Source organism: Muscardinus avellanarius (assembly GCF_963383645.1).
Source record: "Muscardinus avellanarius genome assembly, chromosome: 5".
Classification (NCBI taxonomy): Eukaryota; Metazoa; Chordata; class Mammalia; order Rodentia; family Gliridae; genus Muscardinus; species Muscardinus avellanarius.
In genome coordinates, this window is record NC_137790.1 from 3,642,494 (window position 1) to 3,662,563 (window position 20,070).

Consider the following 20,070-nt stretch of genomic DNA (forward strand, 5'->3'; position numbering starts at 1 on the left):
ATAAAAATGCCCAGTGAGGAGGCCGCCATGGCCAGAGGTAAACCAGACACGGCACCCCCGAGGTCTGCGGCGGGCCCAGGACTCAGGCGGCCCTGGCCCTGAAGGCTGAGTGCTGGCCAGATGTGGCCCAGGTGGATAGGGCAGAGGGGATGCTGGGACCTGCGGTGACTGAGAAGGTCAGAGCTTCCAGGGCAAGCACAGGAGGCAGGAGGGAGAGGGTGTGGCCGGATCACATTCGGCTGCCAGCTCCCGCAGAGAAGACGTGTGTGTGCGTACGACGCACACCTGGCATCTTCCTCTTATTGACAGAACGGAAGCGTGCCACTTGCAAGTAATAATACAGTATGAGCTGCTTGTTATGGCAAACTCATAGCCAACTGATTCCTGGAGAATGCCTTTATCAACTTCTTTTTGCCACGCTCTTGTATTTCATCCGGGCTGCAGCTGCAGCCCCACCAGGACGGGGTCTTGTGCTGCCCGTGGTCGCACTGTTGCCGGCGCCGCGCCCTGACGGGTCGATCTGCCCCAACCTGGCATTCTCACCCTCGCCCTCTTAAGTCCTGATGCTCCGTAAAACAATCACCAGGCACATGCCATTCCTGGGGTGTTAACGCCCCTCGGTGGAGGGCTGGTTTGGAGCCACCAGCATGGCATAGCTGAAGGCAGACTTGAGGTGCGGCTCCTCGTGGCCAAAGGTCGGGTAGGACTTCAGACAGATGATAGGAACAGAATTAGAAAGTGACTAGTTTGGGCATTCATTTCCCTTTGTTTTTTTTTTTTTTTTGTGCACTGTATTCATACATGATAGTTGGATACAAACTTTTGTAGACATACATGCACACATCGCCCAGTCAGCCCCCACTCGATCCCCACCCCATTCCCTCCCCATCCCTCCCTCCCATGGTTGGCTTAGTGGTTGACATCTAGTATTATAGCAATTTATCTAAAATTAAAAATGATAATCTCACATAACAGTTTCATTTGTCTAATACCAAGCTTTTGATGACTTAAAGATAACATTTCAATATTTCTTTTTACTTTCTTACCAGAGAATATTTTTTTCTATTTTTTTAGGTGAAACTATTATATATTTATATATTTATTTTTCAGGAAAAAAATCTATCCTAATATGGAATATGGACTCTAGATACCCAAAACGATCTTGAAAAAGAACAAAGCTAAAAGATATATATTTTCTGATTTCAAACCATATAAAGCTACAATAATTGAAACAGTATAGTACTATTCTAAAGGCAGATATATAAACCATTGGAGTTAAATAAAAGCCTAGAGCTAAATTCTTCCCTATATTGTCAAGTTATTTTTGACAAGGTTTCCATGAACATTTGGTGGTGGAAATAATAATCTTTTAACTAAATATTGTTGAAAAATAATAATTACATGGAAAAGAATAAAATTGGACCCTTACCTAATCCCATATACAAATATTAACTAAAAATAGATAAAAGACCTAAATATAAATCTTAAGACTATAAATTTTTAGGAGAAAATCTGGGTCATAAAACCTCACAACACTGAAATTGGCAGTGATTTCTTGGATATGATTTCAATGGCACAGGCAACAGAAGAGTATACAAACTCCCTAAAAAATAAAAAAAATATTGTATATCCAAAGACAAGGTAAACAGAGTTAAAAGTTACTAATAGAATGGGATAAAATATTTCCAAATGCTATATCTGAAGGTATATTAATATTCCAACTAGAAATCCTAAAAATTAACAACAATAAAGGCAAACAATACAATTTAGAGATAGGTAAAAGACTAACATAAATAATGAATCTCCACAGATAACCAATCTTAGTTGTATGTTGGATGGAAAATCTTGTTTCTCTGGTTCTGGTGTGTGTTACCTATTTCTTCTTTGTAGTTAATCTCTTTGAGTATTTTCTCTAGTGCTGGTTTTGAAGACATAAATTCCTTGAGTTTCTGTTTGTCATGGAAGCTTCTTATTTCCCCATCTAATTTGATAGAAAGTTTTGCTGGGTAGGAAATTTTTGGCTAGAAGTTGTTTTCTTTCAGAGTTTGGAATATGTTACTCCAAGCCCTTCTGGCTCTCATGACTTGGTTTGGGAAGTCTGGAGTGATTCTAATTGGTTTGCCTCTGAATGTCACTTGGCCCTTTGTTTTTGTTGCCTTTAAGATTCTATGCTTGGCTTCCACATTGGTCATTTTGACAATTATATGGCGTGGGGATCCTCTTCTCCGATCCTGTCTAAAGGGAGTTCTATACGTTTCCTGGACCTGTGTATCAACCTCTTGCTCTATGTTTGGAAAATTTTCTGCTATTACTTCCTTGAAGAGATTGTTGATCCCTTTGGTTTCACTTTCTTTTCCCTCCTCTATTCCAATTATTCTTAGGTTAGCTCTCTTAAAATGGGGCCATATTTTTTTCAATGTCAGATTCCTGCTGTTGGATATTTTTTCCTAGATTAGAAAGTATGCGTTCATTTTTAGAATGATCATCTTCTAAGAGCGAGATTCTGTTCTCCATGTGGTCTAATCGGTTGTTTGTGTTTTGAATTGAGGCCTTTACTTCATTAATTGCATCCTTTATCTCTTTTTGGCTCTCTCTGAGTTCTTTTCGAAGCACCTCTATTATTTCTACAGTTATTTTCCTGATTTGATCTTCTAGAAATCTCTGATTTTCAGTTTTATCGGGTTCTGATGTTGTAGGGTTGTGGGCATTCATTGCTCCAGTATTATTCCTCTTTCCCATGATTTCGGAAGTTTGTGCCTTCTCTGGGTTCTTCCCTTGGGTCACTATGGCTTCACTTAAGGTGCTCTGGATCTCGAGTCTGTATTATCTCAGACCCCACTACTCTTTTACTGGGTTGTATCACAGAGTCTCCGACCCAGAGAGTCAATAGAGGCTGCTTTAGACTGTGGAGAGTGCCAGGTTGGGCGTTCTCCTATGGTGTGATATCTCTGCCACCGCCACTCCCCCACTGGGTCAAGTCCCAGGGAGTACAGTACTGGGATTTCTCCTCTGTGGCCCGCAATTTGACTCACTGTTCTTGAGTACGCAGATGTAGCTGTACTGGACTCAGTGAATTCGCTGCTGCTGCCGACGGTGGCAATATGGCGCCGCTGCTACGCCCTCGGCCTGAGGCTGGCATATTTCTTCTTGATTTTGAGTTCCACTCTGAATCCCTGAAGCGTGTGCTGAGCTCAGCCACTGGGAGCTTTAGATGCTCCCTGTGCCAAGAAATCCCGCCTGGCTGTTCCGCAGCGGCTCACCTTGGCTTGCTGTAGCCGTCTGGTGAATTCACCGCTGCCGCCGGCAGTATGGCGCTGCTGCCGCATCCTCAGGCATGAGGCCGGTGTATCTCCTCTGTGGCTCTGAGCTCTGTTCTCAGTCCGCTTTCTCTCTGGAGCCTGGTGATTCTTTTGTTTCTCTGGTGATGGTGTTTTCTGGCTATGAAAGGCGCTGATTTTGTGGTAATGGAGATTGGTTGTTAGCGAGGCTCTTAAGCCCCGCTTTTCTCGGTCGCCATCTTCCCGGAAGTCTATTATTCAGGTTTTAAGAGGAATGAAATTCTGACAGATAAACCTTGAAAACCTTATGCAAGTTTAGGAGGAGGTAGAAGCATGAACTGGGTTATCCGAGGCTGCTGGTTTATTCCCCCCCTTTGTTTTAATATAATTCATTAATCGCACATTTCTCTACTTTTAGTAACAGCTGTCTAGCCCCCGGCTCTCACAACCCAGCACACCTTGCCGCAGGGCTTGGCTCTGGGGACTGTGACCACTTGAAAGGCCACAGTAGACCAAGATCCAGACCTGCCGCCTGTGGAAACCCTTTCCCGTCCTAACCCTGGAGCCCGCGCGCAGGTCATCTGCCTCGTCAGAAGGTTCAACAGAGAGAACATGAATTGTTGATCTGCTGGCTTGGAAATTGGAATCATCTGGTTTATCCCAAAGTCATCACAGGACCCCTCACTGTGGACCCGGAGGCAGAGGAGAGGCACAGAGGCACCACAGACAAGATGGGAGAGAACCCCCACCGGCCTGCTGCCTCTGGAGGTGGGGGAGGGGCCTGGCAGCCTGGAGCAGCCAGGAATGGTCAGGAGACATGCCCTCAGCCCCCATGAGGAGCACAGCCCCGGTACCGTAGCTCCAACCAGTGAGGCCCGCGGGGAACTGCTGATCCCAGAGGCTAGAGGCCAGTTCCCAGCCTTCCGTATTCAACACCCCAGCTCTTCCTGCTATACAGGGACTCCAGGTTAGCCCCGGGGCCTGGTCCACCCGCCCCACACTCATCTCCCCCAGCACCTGGGGAATGACAGCAGACTTGTCCCCTCAGACTATTACAAAGACTAGATGATTGTAAAGGCAAATTGTTCCCACTGGGTGTGGCCAGGCAGGGGTGGGAGGGCTGAGCCCCTGTTACCCGGGCCCTCTGGGAAGACTGGGGTCTCTTTTCCCAGAAACAACCCTGACTACAGCAGCTGCAATCCAGGATGCGGACACCGTGCATTGTCTCTGACACATGCAGCCAGGAGAGAGCTGCTGAATCCCGCCGCCTGCAGTGGGCCCGGCCAGGAGCTCCTGGGTCAGCCTCTGTCCTCCGTGACTTGGAGAAAGCCACTCAGGCATGGTTCCCCACAAACTGCCACCGAGCGAGCAGAGGATCCCCCTTTCTCAGACACAGCCAGACTGCAGGTGTCCATGCCAGGAGCCGCCAGGGGACGTGGATTCTAGAGGAGCCCTGGGGGCCTGCCTGCAGCCCCGCCCGCCTTCTCACGAAGCCAAGGTGGGAAGGCAGAGCAGGTGCAGCTGCTGGGCCCGAGGCTGGGATGAGGTGTGGATGTTTTCACACGCCTGAGCAGTGTGCTGCTGCCATTCACAATTGCAGAGGAACCCACATTGGTCGCAAAGGCTTGCTGCAAAAGGACCAGCAATGCCTCCCTGTTCTGTGGTCTCAGCATGTCTCGGAGTCCTGACGGCCAGCCAGCCAGGGGCGCAGCCTCATGGAGCCACCCTGAACTGCCCCGGAAGCCCGTGGTGCGTGGCGGGAGAGCAGGCTCTGGGGCTCAGAGGGTCCTGGTCAGAATTCAGCAAGGGGCTGCTGGTCCACTCTGCCAGGCCCAGAACACGCCATTCTTGCCTACTGACATCGGGCAGGCTTGGGCTCCTCTGGCTGTGCTGCAGGAACACCTGGCCTCTGGTCACCTCTGGTCACCTCCCGAGTCCCTGAGCCCTGACTGCCCACTTTCTCTGGTAGTTTTTTGTAATGGTCACTATCAGGAAATCATGCATAAAAATGCTTTATATCTCCCAGGGTTCTTTGGTGTTTGTTACGATGGACACTAGCAAATCCATCTTGCTTCCAACAGCCTGGGAAATCCCTTCCACAGCGCCCTCTAGAGGCGGCCCCTGGGACCAAGACTGCGGTCCGCCACCTCTGACCGCTTAGAATACGGGGGACCTACCTGAAGTTCTAAATCTGCAAAGAGGACTCCAGACCTGCTCAGAGAACCATGGGGTGAGTTTGGAGGGAGGTGCCCATTGTGTAATTCCCCATTTGTAAGAACCTTGCTTGGATCAACAAAGGGTGGTGTCTGGTTTATTGAGTCAGAAATGCAGTGGGTGGTCCCAGAATGACCCTCCCCCACACACACTACAAATCCCTGGATGCTGGTGCTTCTAATGCTACAGGGTTATCGGAAATGCTTGGGACCAGGGGAAATTTTTGGATTGGGGATTTTTTTAGATTTTGGGGTATTTGCATATGCATAGTAAGACATGTTGGGAATGAACCCCAAATTTTAAACAGAGTTCATCTACGTTTCACGTATGCCTGGTACACACAGGCTGAAGGTCATGTTATATTTTATCATGCCCACATCTCCACGGCAAATTGTCACATGAGGTAGGCATATTATCTCAGCACTCACAAAGTACGGGATCTTGAAAGCTGAGCATGGTGGCGCACGCTTGTAATCCCAGTACTTAGGAGGCTGAGACCAGAGCATCGTGGCTAGAGACCCACCTCAGCTACTTGGTGAGGCCCTTTGCAACTCAGTGAGGCTGTGTTTCAAAATAAAGAATAAAAATAGGGCTGGGGGTGTAGCTCAGAGGTAAAGTGCCCCTGGGTTCCATCCCTAGTACCACACACACAAAATAAAAAATTGGATCTTGAGCACTTTTGATTTGGGATTTTCACATTAGGGACGTTCAGCTAAGACTACAGAGACTTGTAAACAAGCACAGACTCCAGGGTGAGCCTTGATGACTCTCTCCTGAGAGGCTCCAGTCTCCCCCACCATCTTCTCTGGAATATCCATGTCCTTTGGTTTCTTGGCTCTTATTAAAGCCCTCCTCAGGCCTCCTGTTGCAAACCTAAGAAGGGTCAGACTCAGCCTCTCCCCTGCGCCCAGCCCATGGGCTCTCTGGAGAGTCCCACTGCCTGCACCTACCCACACTCTCTGGTACGTGGGTGAATAGGACATGATGTGTGAAACCAACTTGTATCTGCGGAACACTGCAAATGTAGGTACCAAGTGTGTGGAGATGTGTGTTGTCAGCAATGTGGGTTCATTTTCCATTAACAATTCTGTATAGTAATTATATTTTCTCTCCCCTTGAGTTCTCTCTCTCTCTCTCTCTCTCTCTCTCTCTCTCTCTCTCTCTCTCCCCCTCCCTCCCTCCTTCCCTCCCTTCCTCCCTCTCATTGCAAAATCCACAGAGAGAAGACTGGAGTTAGCAGGTGAGTTTTGAAGCACATGGCGCCACCTTTGCAGACCACAGGGCCCAGCCTTGGGGAAGGAAGCTTTGGCTGCACCGTTCCTAGGTCTCTTGCTGGGCCCTCCCCAGCTGAAGCCTCTGCCTTGAGACGTCCAGACACCAGCAGCTAGCATGGATTGTTGTTAGGCCTTCAGAGGTTGTGGAGTGGGAGCACACACTTCCTTGGAGGGAGGCCAGGAATTCCAGCTGTCAGAGACTGAAGTCTGATCGATTCTAACATTAATCAAGCCCCTAGATAGCTGACGGATGCCCCGCATCCACCTGAGGTGGTCTCAGCCCAGGGCCAAGTCACCATGGTTACCGTCATGTTTGTTTTCGTTGGGCCTATGGCAATGTATGCACTCTGTTTTAGTTAGATTTAGCATTGGTGTAGACAAAGTACTTGCCAAGAACAAGTTAGAGAGGGAGAGGTGTATTTGGCTCGTGGCTTCAGAAGTCCAGTGCGCGGTCAGCCAGCTCCAAGGCTGAGACAGCACGGCAGGAGTGCGGAATGAGGAAAATCTGCTCAGGGAGGTCAGAGAGGGGGGGAGAGAGAGAGAGAAGAGAGGAGAGGAGTGGAGGGGATAGGAGAGGGAGGGAGGGAGGGAGGGAGGGAGGGAAGGAAGAGAGGAGAGGAGAGGAAGAGAGGAGAAGAGAAGATAGGAGAGAGGGAGAGAGGGGGGAGAGAGAGGGAGGGAGAGAGAGAAGAGAGGAGAGGAGGGGAGGGGAGGGGAGAAGATAGGAGAGAGAGAGGGAGAGAGGGAGAGAGAGAAGAGAGGAGAGGAGAGGAGGAGAGGGGATAGGAGAGAGAGGGAGAGAGGAGAGGAGGGGAGGAGAGGGGAGGGGATAGGAGAGAGAGGGAGAGAAGAGAGAGAGGAGAAGGAGGAGGAGAGGGGAGGAAGAAGAAGAGAGGAAAAGAGAAGAGAGAGATACTAGCGCTAGGTATAGTTACAAGTCCATACTGTAAATCCATTCAAATTATGAATCCCTCGATAGATTTGTCCACTGATGAGGTAGGACCCTGGCTCAATTATTTCACCTCTGAACACTTCTGCATCGCCAACACGCGTGTTTTCAGGGGGACGTTCCACGCCATCACACACAGCCCTGAGTCCAGCTCTGTCGGGGTGTCTAAGTTGGAGTGATTTTCCTGCCCTGAAAGAAAGCCAGGGCTGGAGACAGGGAGAGACTGGCCTTCTGCAGCCAGGACAGGCTTCATGTGCATTTAGTGCTTAGAGAGACACTGCTGGCATGGGCACCCTCGCCCCTTCCCTTCCTATGTCTCTTGTGCAGAGAAGGGTTAACTCCAAGAGGTCAAGAGATCAGACCCTGTGCCTTCCAAAGCACTGGTTCTTGCAGGCTCCTGGGACTTGACCTCCAAGTCCTTTGAAGCTCCGGCCTGATCCGAGTGTGTCTGTACACCTGGGGCGCTGCCAAGTGGTTCACCCTGACCCTGGGATCATGGTGGTTGATGGTTTTGTGTGCTGAGGCCCTGGGCCAGGCTGTATCAGGTTGATCTTTAGGTCTGAGGTCTGAGAAGCTGAGGACGGCCGCTTAGGCATGCCACACCCACAACTGAGCCCCAGTGATCACCCTGACACCGAGGCTCAGGTGGGCTACCTGGTTGTCACACATTGCTACCTGCGAGGATCAGGTGCCCCGGAGGACCCACTGGGAGAGGGGTTGCAGGAAATTGTATCTGTGTCCTGTGAGTCTTTCTAGAGAATCACAGACTGTCAGGATGGCCTTGGGGACCCTGGGCATGCCCATCTCTCCCTTGCTGTGGCCCTGGCTGAGTTTCTGCTGGGACAGGATGGAGCTGATTCCTGTCCTTTGTGGGAAAAAGGGCCGCGCCTTCCAACCTTCCTCTTGTCATTCATACATAGCAGGGAGTGGGCTGGCAGCTGGGTGCTGGGGAGAAGAGGGACCAGCAGGGTCCTGATCTCCATGCCTTCCTGCCCTGCATCTGAGAGTCCAAGTCCAGGCAGACACGGCTCACTCATCTCAGGTCCCAGGACTAGAGATGTCATCAACCCTCTCAGCTTGTGTCCTGAGCAGCCTGGTGCCCGGGGCGGGTGCTGAGCTGGCCCTTGCTCCCACAGGTTGCCACACCGCCTGCCCTTTGGTCAGTGTGCTGCGTCAGAAGCCCGGCCCACGACCACTCACAGACCTCCTGGCAGCCACCAGGGTGTCTGCCAGGGCTGGGAGCCACCTGCACACAGAGGAACCACCAGCTGGGGGTGCTCGTGCTTGGAGGTAGAGCCCTGGCCTTGCTGCGCCAGGCTGGGGTGTGTCCCAAGCACCATGGAACACAGGCCAAAGCAACACAAAACCACAAAACACAGCAAACACTAAGGAACCACCTGGTTTCTTTCTTTCCTTTCTTTCTTTCTCTTTCTTTCTTTCTTTCTTTCTTTCTTTCTTTCTTTCTTTCTTTCTTTCTTTCTATTTTGCAATACTGGGATTGAGCCCAGGAGCATCTACCTGTGTGAGCTACACTCCCAGCCCTATTTTTTATTCTTTATTTTGAAACAGGGTCTCACTAAGTTGCAGAGGGCCTCACTAAGTAGCTGAGGCTGGCCGTGAACCTGTGATCCTCCTGTCTCAGCCTCCCAAGTATTGGGATTACAAGCGTGAATCACCCAGCTTTCCTGCCAGGCAAGTAAGTGCCTCCCAAAAAAAATTGAGTCAATTGAATCTGTAAATCCAGTTTAAAGTATCAGAGGGGATTCAATTAGCAGGACTGTTTCTGAGGGGTTCATTCCTGAAGTCACATAAGGATTCATCATGGTTGCTAAAATTCTCAGGTGTATGCAAAATAAAACTATTTGGAAGTTGAACTTACTCCAGGAAGCCTGATTGTCTTTAGAAATTAACCTCCATGAATTCTGCACTGGGTTTTCAAGTAAATGGAAGGTGTTTTCTGTGCATCGTAGCCTCCTGGGACAACGGAGCCTGGGTGGGGCCCCCGTCAGCAAAAAGCGGGCGGCCGGAGCCAGGAAGCCAAGGATTCAAAGCTCAGAGGAGCCGGGAAGGTGTCATGCATGGCAACCTTGACCTCCTCCCCACCTCCCAGCCTGGCCACAGGCACCAGTGAGGGGCACTTGGCAGAAAGGGCCTGCCAGCATGGAGGGCATCTCTGTGGTTTCTAGACCCACGCACTGCCTGGCACCTGCTTCCTTCTCTGCAGTGTGGGGGCTTTGTGATGGCCCAGAAGTCACCGTGGTCCAGCTGTTCCTGGGAGGATCCAGAAGGTTCCACGTAGTAAGCATGCCGCGGAGGGGCACATGGGGTAAAGCAGGTCCTGACTGCCTGTCTCGAGGGAGCCCCGGCTGCCCTGTGAAGACTAAAGGCGACTCCCAGGAGGGAGCAGAGCTAGATGGCCATGGATCTGACAAGGATGGCGGGCTTGTGTCAGAAATCAGATGCTACGGGGCCTGGAGGTACAGCTTACGATCCCAGTGCTTGGGCAGCTGACATAGGAGGACCACAGATCTGAGACCAGCGCACAGTAACTTTGTGACACCCTGTTCCAAAGTAAGAAGAAAAATAAATAGGTGTAGTTCAGAGGTAGAATGTCCCTGGGTTCAATCCCTAGAACTGCACAAAGGAAGGAAGGAAGAGAAGAAAGAAATCAGATTCAGTTCCAGGAAAGGCTGTATCCAGGGGCTGCCGGGGTGGGTAGGATGGAGAGGAGGAAATTGGATTCCTGGGACCCTAATAAAATGAAAGGGGACTCAGGAGAGCAGCCTGCCCTTGGGACGAGCCTGCCTGGCCCGGATAAAAGCCAGTTGTTTTGATATCGTGGCAGGAGGCTGATTCCTTCCCACAGGTAGCTCCAGAGCTCAGTGTGGAGACATCATGAGACAGAGGCCATGCCAGCTACCAGGTGACAAATCCAGCCAGGGCTCCAACGCGGGCTTCTGCCCGGGCCCCACCTGGGGCTCCCAATGCAGCCAGGGGCCTGATGCTGCTCTGGAAGCCTACCCAGAGACACCTGGGGTCTGGGGAGGGGAGGAGAGGGGAGGACTCCATCTGCCTGTCTCAGGCCCTGATGGGTGGGTGGTGGCACCCCACCCCACCCTGGCTGCACTGGGGAAGAAGATCCTGGAACTAGCGCAGGTTCTGGGCGCAGCTGCACCTGCCCACCTGGAGGCCAGGCCTGCTGCTTCTCCACATGTTGTGTCTGTAATGCCCTGGGTATTCCAGACTTCTGTACAGAGCTAGAGAGGGAGGGTGAGGGTACAGCGTGGCCGGGTCTGGGACACAGGCCCCAGGCTTTTACATAGGGAGGGGCCAGGAAATCTAATCCCCCATCCAGCAGCTCTTTCCTCCTAGAAATGGGAAAGGGGAAGAAATCCAGGCAGGAAAGCAAACGTCCACACTGGCGCTGTCCATGCACCCCTCTCCTCCCCCACTTCTAGGAACTCAGCTGCCCTCTGAGGGAACCACCATTTCTGAGCTGTTGACAGGGCACCCAAGATGGCACCCAGCACAGACCTGCCTCAGCACCCAGCTAAGGAGCAATTTCAGATCCGCCTTTGCTTACAGACAAGAGGCTCAAATCCACCAAGAAGAATAACTGAGAAGCCAGGGCAGAAACAAGAGACAAGGCAGCCCACGCTGGGCGTGGCAGCGCACGCTTGTAATCCCAGCACTGAAGCTGAGACTAGAGGATCGCGGTTCGCGGACTGCCTCAGCTACTTAGTGAGGCCCTCTGCAACTCAGTGAGACCCGATTTCAAAATAAAGAATAAAAAGTAGGGCAGTGGGTGTAGCTCAGAGGTCGAATGCCGCTGGATTCCATCCCCAGACCCGCAAAAGACTAGGCAGCCTGGACACAGGCCCTGGATTAGGGCGTCATCTAGTGGTCATTGTGGAGAGATGCAGCCTGGGTCAGAAGCCAGCTGAACTGATTATTAACCTCCAACTGACCCTTGATCAGACCCTTCATCTCCATCAAACCCTCACCCGCACCAGGACCTCCTCCATCAGACCTTTAGCCAGACCCTCCATCTCCACCAATCCTTCATGAGATCCCCTACTTCCATGAGACTGTCTGCATGAGCCCCTCCATCTCCAACAGACCCCTCCATGAGACCCCTACCTCCAGAACCCCTTCATTTGCATCAGACTCTCACCTCCATGAGACCCCCTCCATGAGACTCCCCCTCCATGAGATCCTCGCTTCCATGAGGCCCTACATCTCCATGGGACCCTCCATCTCCATGAGACCCCCACCTACATGAGACTTGCATCTACATCAGACCCTCCACCTCCAGCAGACCCTCTACTCTGCCAGACCCTCCCCTCCATTAGACCCTCCACTTCTGTTGGGCCCTCCACTGCGGCATGATCATCCTGAGATCCTGGGCCCCAGGATCTCCAGAGACCCAGAACCCCACATACAAAGACCCACCAGCCTTGGGGAGCCCCAGGCTCCTCCTCACCTCAGAGGTACTCTGCATTCTAGAGTCAGCAAAGGAAGGCCTTCCTCCCCATTTCCTGCAGGGGCAGAGGATTATCATGGACTTTACATTCCAGCTCCTCCATGTACAGCTATGTGACCTTGGAAAAGTCACATACCTTCTCTGTGTTCTTAACATAAAGTGAAACTATCATGGAGGTCAGATAGGAAAATATCTGCAGCGTGCATGCCTCTCACACAGCCTCTTCTCTGGGTCAAGAGGCCCGAGGGCTGCTCCTTCTGGGAAGGGATCTTCTGGGGAGTCACCACAGACCTAAAACCTGGCCTTGCCAAACAGGTTCTTCACTGCATGACTGGGAAGTGACATCTGCATCGCAGACTGCCCAGAGCCATCCCTTCCTCCTTCTGTTTGAACACTGTGTGTTGACTCCCTTTAGCCAGGCCAGCAAAGAGTCAGGGACTGGAGGGCTTTCGCTATAAGCAACACCCAGACTGAGAACCGTCCTCCAGAGCAGCTGCAACGTGGCGGCACCCGAGCCCTCCCACTCTGCAGGGCACGAGCAATGTGCTTCTCTCGTCTCTGCTTCCCTCCCTCCTGAGGCCTCCCTGGCCTACTGCCTGCTGTTCTCATGAGGGTTTTCTTCGGATGGGTTGAGAGAGCTGAGAGCAAGGACTCCCTCTCAGCCTTCTTGTCTTTCTAATGTCAGCATTAGAAACTGGGACTCAATATTTCCTGGATGGATGGATGGATGGATGGATGGATGGATGGATGGATGCATGGATAGATGGATGCATGGATAGATGGATGAGTGGATAGATGGATAGATGGATGGATGGATGGATGGATGGATGGATGGATGGATGGATGGATGGATACATAGATAGGAGGATGATTAAAAGGATGGATGGACCATGGATGGATAGATGAATAGACAGACCAGATCAGGGACACCTCATAGCCTGATATACTGTCCCTCTCAGCACTTAGCATGGCTCCCATTAGCTACTGATCTGAGTGTCACCAGCCCTAACACACACACACACACACTCATACATACACACTCACCGTTTTGTCTGGAGCACTGAACTCAGCCCGGTGCACAGTGACTGCTCAGGAAATGTTTGTCAAAGAGGAGACTAGGGTGAGGGAGGTAACAAGAGGGGAGACCCCATCTTTATTATAGACCACAAATGGACCACAGTAGCATATTTATTGAGATTGCAAAATCATTTTAGATAAAGTTTGAAAGATGGGGTTTTAAAAGACGTGTCAACTATTTTATCTGAGACCCAGAAAGCCACCCAGGCATGGAACTCACCACCTAGGTTTATTGAATTTCCATGCTCTCTTTCAAGAAAAGTGAGCAATGCATACTGAGCTGATGTTGGAATGGACAGGTGTGACTCAGCAAGGTCCCAAGACCCACTCCTGGTCTCCCCTGTGGCTGGCCCAGCACCAGCCCTCAGCAACGCGCAAGGAGCCTGCAGAGTGAACTCAGCCAATGGAGAAGCCAGTGCACCCATCACGTTCCAGCTCGTGAGCAATGGATGTTGTTTGCTCAAAATCAGTTCTGCACACACAACACTCATTCTTATTCTTGCCCCTAGAACATCCAATAAACAGAAACACTTGTTTTCCCAAAAAGTCTGTATGAGTAACAATTAATTACATTCAACAGGATTAATCTTAGGAATTGGAAACCAAGACCCTGTTACAATTCTAAGTTTATCAAGGGACAACACTACTATTGTAGGTGTTTGCTTTCTAGTCAATTCTAATTGGTTTCAAAGAAAGTAAAAAAACAGTACCTCCCAGTATGGTGTGAAGGCGAAAAATCCTCGGCTGAGATACTTGCATCCTAGAGCCATCTCTCTGTTACTGCGTGGTGTGACCTTAAGTCTGCAACTCATCTACCCCTTCTGCAGTTTCTTAGTGTGTGATGTGTGTGTGTGTGTGTGTGTGTCTGTGTGTGTCTGTGTGTGTGTGTGTGTGAGAGAGAGAGAGAGAGAGAGAGAGAGGGAGAGAGAGGAGAGAGAAGAGACAGAGAGACAGACAGAGAGACAGATTAGTTTTACTTATTAGAAAATTTTAAACAGCATTAATTGAATGCTGTTGTGTAGATAAAAATGGCCTGTTGACAACACAGGAGAGGAGCTAAAGAACATCCTCAGCTACTAAAATTAACATGAGCAATGAACGTCTAAGATGAACCGATCTGTAAAGGAGCTTGTCAAGCGTCTTTGAAAATGTGAAGGCTCCGTAGCTGAGGGGTGTGTTGGGGATGGCGTACGTGAGCACGGGTCCTGGGGACCATTTTGGGGGGCTGGGGCTGAGCAGGTGGCTGGGGAGGGTGGTGTTTGGGCTGCATGGAGCGTCCAGAATCCCCAGCACTCTGCTCACATCTTCAACAGGTGGGCACTGCTGCCTGGGACACTCGGGGCAGCCTCGTGGGGGCAGGCAGGGGCAGCTGTCATCTTCTGGGGGGGGGGGCACCGCACAGAATAGACTCCTGTTAATGTTTCGTGAAGGAAGAACCGAGCTTGACTCACGGCGGCCTGCATGAGGAAGGTCACCTGGTCAGCATCACACGCAGGAAAGACGTTGATAAAATCCACCCTCCGTGTCCACAACCCCACATACATAGACCGGACTCGCCGAGGATCAAATTATTCCTTTGAAACGTGTGTCTTTTGTAACTTTTTTGTAACTTTTTTGGTTATTGTTCCCTAAACAATACAGACTAAGGGCCATTTGCCTGTAATCTGCATCACATTGGGTGTCCTAAGTCCCCCAGGGCTGACTTGAATTACAGAGCAGGACACAGGTGGGTGACACGCAAATACTGTTCTCTGTAGTGTTAAAATATACCCCTATCTTCAAGCTCCATGTGACCCTCAGAAAGGCATCTTTGCACTCAAAGGGCTGAGTGTCTGTGCCGTCAGTGCCAGCGAGCACGTTGGCTGGGAGGGCGTGACTCAGTGGACCCCTCACGGCGTGAAGGACGGTCGTCCTGAGTGTGACTTTCAGGGGCGTGACTGAGACCAGCCACTGGGATTACTCAGCTCTCGGGCGTGCCAGAAGCTGGGAAGGGCCTTGGTGTATGTGTCCTCTCTGAGGTTAGACTCACAACACACTCTCTTTACAAACAACTGGGAGGCTGAGGGGCTGGCTCAGCTGCGCCACGAGTGGGTGGCAGTGCCAGGGCTTGGAGTGGGCACGGTGCACTCTTGCCCCACTTCACTTTTGCTGCCCCCTAGGGACAGTGCTGTGTAGCCAGCAGAGCTATCGCTGACCTGTGGCCATCGGTCTCCTCTCTGGCCACTTATGATTGCTTCTGCAGGAGGGGAGGACCACCTCCAGCTAGGGGACAGAAAACGCAGCACACAGATCTACACTTCGGCGCGCCCCTCCGCGTCACCATGGGTGCTGGGGAGGACATGGGTGTCGGACCCTCTCACTCCTCACCACCTCCAGGGCAGCCAGGCCTCCTAGGCAGAGAACACCCGGTAGCTGAAGTTGTCCGACTGGATTCGGAAGTTGTATTTTCCGGTCATTTTCTGGTAGCGCACAATCAGAAGGGCTGCCGCCCCCGCCAGCACGGTGCAGGCAGACACCACGATGAGGACAAGGTAGCCGGTCCCCAGGCCTGGCTTTGCACATGGAGATGTACCTGCGGGGGGGACAGACATGGTGAGAGACAAGCCCGGAGGGCACTGTCCGTGGCCCTCAGTCTCGTGGCCACGCTTAGGAGGTAAAAGGCAGCGTTTGGAACAGGCCCCAGAGCAGAGCGAGCTCTGCGCATGCTCTCCTCAGCAGTGTGAGCTTGACTCAGTGGACCTGACGCCTGTGGAGGAGAGGCCCTGCACATGTGCCCGCGCATTACTGAATACAGTGATTCAGCGTCTGAGCCCGTGGTGGTGAGGCTGACCCAGCGTCCAGGATGAGCCTGGGCCGAGAAGGCGCGGCTGCACGGGAGCCAATGGCCAGGGACACCTGTCAGATTCCTCACGAGGAATCCCAAGCCAGGCCTACACATGGTCCACCCCAGAGGAACCACCGAACGCAGGAGATAGTTTACATTACAGCTACAGAGAATGACCTTTGTGGGTGACCCGTGCACACACACCCTGCCACTTTCCCAAGAGCAGAAGACAAGTACTCAAAGATTTGTTTATATGCCCAACTTCACAGCAGCAGCATTGACAGCCAAAAGGTGAACACAGTTGACCCTCCATCGGCGCATGAATGCATGAACGGATAAGCTGCCTGCAGGCCTCGCCCCCCCTCTGGGCCCAGAGCGAGGCCTCTTGCACAAGGAGACCTGCATTGCAGATGCTGGAACGCTGAGGCAGGAAGTGATGGTTCTGCTGCTGCTGGCCCAGGACAAGAAGCCTGCGGTGCTGCCGCCTCTGCGGCTGGGCTCTCTTTCCTGCAGCAGAACACTCCCGGCTGGCTCGCTAACTCAGAGTGGGGCCCAAAGACCAGGCTGCCTCAGTTGGTCGCACAGCCCAGGAAGGGTTCTGGGTCTACAGCAAGGTGAATTAGAAGTGCTGAGCTAGCCCTTGCAAATGAGCACTGCAGTTTGACACAGGCCATCGGTGGGCATGTCCCCTCTTCACCCCACCCCACCTTGAGAGCTGCGATGTGCCAGTCCACGATGCAGGGAAAATTTGAATAACTGCAAAGACCCTGAGCCACCCTGGCTTTTGCAAAGGAGACAGACATAGGGGACGTGATGAAGACCCTCCTGGTATGCTTGTCCTCCAGCCCCTCCCAGAGCTCTGAGTCCGAGCCTGGCTGCTGCCTGGAGATGTCCAGCTGCCCACTTCAGCGCGGCCTCAGTCACCACCCAGAGCCTCCCAGCTGCATCCCACGGACATCAGCCTCACACTGTCCCACCTCTTTGCACGGTGATGCTCTAGCACGTGTGAAGTAAGTGGGCATCTTGAAGGGTGATGGCCGGGGAAGATTTGCCACAGCTGAATTGAAAACCCTAATGCTGGTGTACTATTTATAGGTAGCCCACAGGCAGGGTTCTGTGTTCAAGTGGTTCTCCCTTGAATTATTCATACGCCATGATGAGCCCGGAGTAGCAACACACATGCCTATAATCCCAGTACACAGGAGGCTGAGACAGGAGGACTGCAGGCTCGAGGCCAGTGTTAGCAACTTAGGCCCAGACTCGCTAAATAATAAATAAATAAATAAATAGTTCGCAACAGCCTAAGCTACTTAGTGAGGCCCTTTGCAACTCATTGAGACTCTGTTTCAAAATAAAGAATAAAAAATAGGTATAGGGGTGTGGCTTGGAAGTAGAATGGTCCTGGGTTCCATCCCCAGTACCACAAAAAAAATTAAAAAATTTTTTAAATTTAAAAAAAAAATAGGGCTGGGGGTATAGCTTAGCAGTAGAATGCCTCTGGGTTTGACCTCTAATACCAAAAGAAAATAAAAGAAAACATACATACATACACATGTATATGTATGTGTATGTATATATGTGTATGTATATGAGCCATGATGTGATTCATGCCTATCACAAAAATACACATGGAAGTCATAACTCCCAGCTCTGTTGAGTGTAGCCTCATCTGGAATTAAGACCACTGTGGATATGATTAGTGGAGATGAGGCCATGCTGGGCAGGGCGGCTCTGGATCTAATCCAGCTTGTGTTCTGAAAGGAAGGTGGCCACACATATATGCAGGGAGAAGGCCTCATGAGAGGCCAGCAGACTGGTGCAATGCAGCAGCATGCCAGGCAATGCCAGAGGTGGGTGTAGCCGGAAGCTGGCAAGGCCAGGAGCTGCACACCCCAGTCTCAAAGGAGTACTGCACCTCCCACCCTGGCCCTGGAAGTGGGAGAGAACACATTGTGTTGTTTAAGCCACCTGGTGTGCGGCATCTTGTTACAGCACCCCACGACACTCATACCCAGGGAGGGTCAGAGAGGAATGGCAGAGAGGATAGACTTGAAAGGGCCAGGTCTGCCTGCAGAGGCCAGCCTATCTCGGAGCTAAGGGCGTGAACGCACAGAGGCCCAAGGTCTCCGAGCCGCTCTCACTCCCTCCCTGAAGCAAGAAGATGGTGATGGTAGGACAGACCCTCAAGGAACTTCTGCAATAAACACTATGGTAACGTAAAACGCCCCCACCTACCCACTGCAGGATCCCTGTGTCTAAAGCATTCTCTGTATATTTGTGTGACTGTTTTTGATTAAACAAAATCTAATAACACAATAAAGAAGAGTGATGAGCCTACTGAATACAGCCCTCGTCTTCGAGCCTGCCCCTTCCACCCTCTTTACGTTAGGTGTTGCATGTGCTGGTTAGGCACGTGGTCTCTGCCAGTTACCAATGGCACTATGGCTCACCCAGTCGCTTCCATGGGCCAGGCTCTGCATGAAGTAGGAATTATTATTATTCCTATTTCCCAGATGCAGAAAATGAGGCACAATGTATTATCTAGAGGCGAGGCCTGAGTCCCTCCAGCTGCTTGACAAGGTCCCAGCAAGAGGAGGACTCCTGTAGGGCAGGGGGCGATGACTGCTCACATTGACCCCGTTTTGTATTGTGTCCTAACTGGATTATTAATCAAGCCAGACAAGCTGGGTGGTCTCAGTGACACGTGCTGTTCTTTGTATATGAAGATGTCACAGGATAAAGGTATTAAGAAACCTGGGAATTGCTCAGAAATTCATAAGTCTCAAATAGTAAAATTGAAAACTAGTAGAAAATTAGTAGAAAACCAGTAGAAATTGAAACAATTACAGTTGTTTATAGATGCTGAGTCTTTTGAGGAAAAGTCTGACGTGATACCTACAAAATTAATTGGGTCAGCTTATATTTATTTATTTATTTATTTATTTATTTATTTTTTGCTGTACTGGGGATGGACCCAGGGGCATTCTACCTCTGAGCTACCCCCTTCAGCCCTATTGTTTATTCTTTATTTTGAAACAGGGTCTCACTGAGTTGCAAAGGGCCTAAATAGTAGCTGAGGCTGACCATGAACCATGATCCTCCTGTCTCAGCCTCTCGAATGCCGGGATTACAAGCGTGCGCCACCACGCCCGTCTAGTTTATATGATTAAAGAGCATCCATGGTTGTCACTTCAGGGAGCCAGGGGAAAATCAATGCATAACCCCCCACCCCATATAGGAATGATAGAGGATGGAGAATGAATAGTAAAGGTTAAAGGAAATGGGTTTTGGCATGAAAATAGACTTCTGGAGAGGTTGGGTAGGCAGGGACCTCCTTGATGACTGCTTACTAAAACACAAAAGAATTTTCTTAGTAAACAATATAATAGGTATTATAAAAAAAAAAACTAGGTATAGACATTGTATGTTAGAAATAAAATAAGTTCAGTGTGGGTTTGGTGGTTGGGTCAGAATAAGTTAATAGAATACCTAGTGGTCAAAATAGCAGATAATATTAGCAGTTAATTTTAGAAGTAAAAATAGTAAGTATAACTTTATGTTGTTAAGGATAAGTTTAGTTAAAGTTTATTATGAGTGATGAGAGATAAGCCCCCTTTTGGTGTTTTCTGACCAAAGATCAAAAGAACTCAAGAAAATAAATTGTATCCTTTGTATTTTAAAATATGTGCCCTTTAAAGATCATTTATAATCTTTGTGTCCTTTCTGATGGAAAATCCCCTTGTTTTCTGTACTTTTGGTTTAGCTCTGGGTGTGAACGTAGCTATGCAGAATTACATTGTTATTTAGGTTAATATTAAACAGAATTTATTTTTGTGGCTAGGCAACCAGAATGAATTGTATAACATTAATTTGGATGGTTTGGGGTATTTTTCCAACCATGATATATGAGCTCATTGGGGCAGGTATGCACTGAGAGATTTGTGTAAAAATATACTTTGCCAAAAGTTGTT

General features: G+C 50.4%; 1 protein-coding gene across 1 annotated transcript in view; it reads right to left on the reverse strand.

Moving 5' to 3' along the window:
• Positions 1-607: 607 nt before the first annotated feature.
• Positions 608-20,070, reverse strand: part of UMODL1 (uromodulin like 1) — a gene marked incomplete at both ends in the record, with an annotated part of 79,752 nt that continues 60,289 nt past the window's right edge. Inside the window, 7 exons of the mRNA XM_080696077.1 lie at positions 608-706; positions 5,456-5,489; positions 10,636-10,732; positions 10,899-11,083; positions 14,468-14,654; positions 15,471-15,537; positions 15,681-15,847. Coding sequence (XP_080552203.1) covers positions 608-706; positions 5,456-5,489; positions 10,636-10,732; positions 10,899-11,083; positions 14,468-14,654; positions 15,471-15,537; positions 15,681-15,847 — 836 coding nt within the window. The remainder of the gene's footprint in view (positions 707-5,455; positions 5,490-10,635; positions 10,733-10,898; positions 11,084-14,467; positions 14,655-15,470; positions 15,538-15,680; positions 15,848-20,070) is intronic.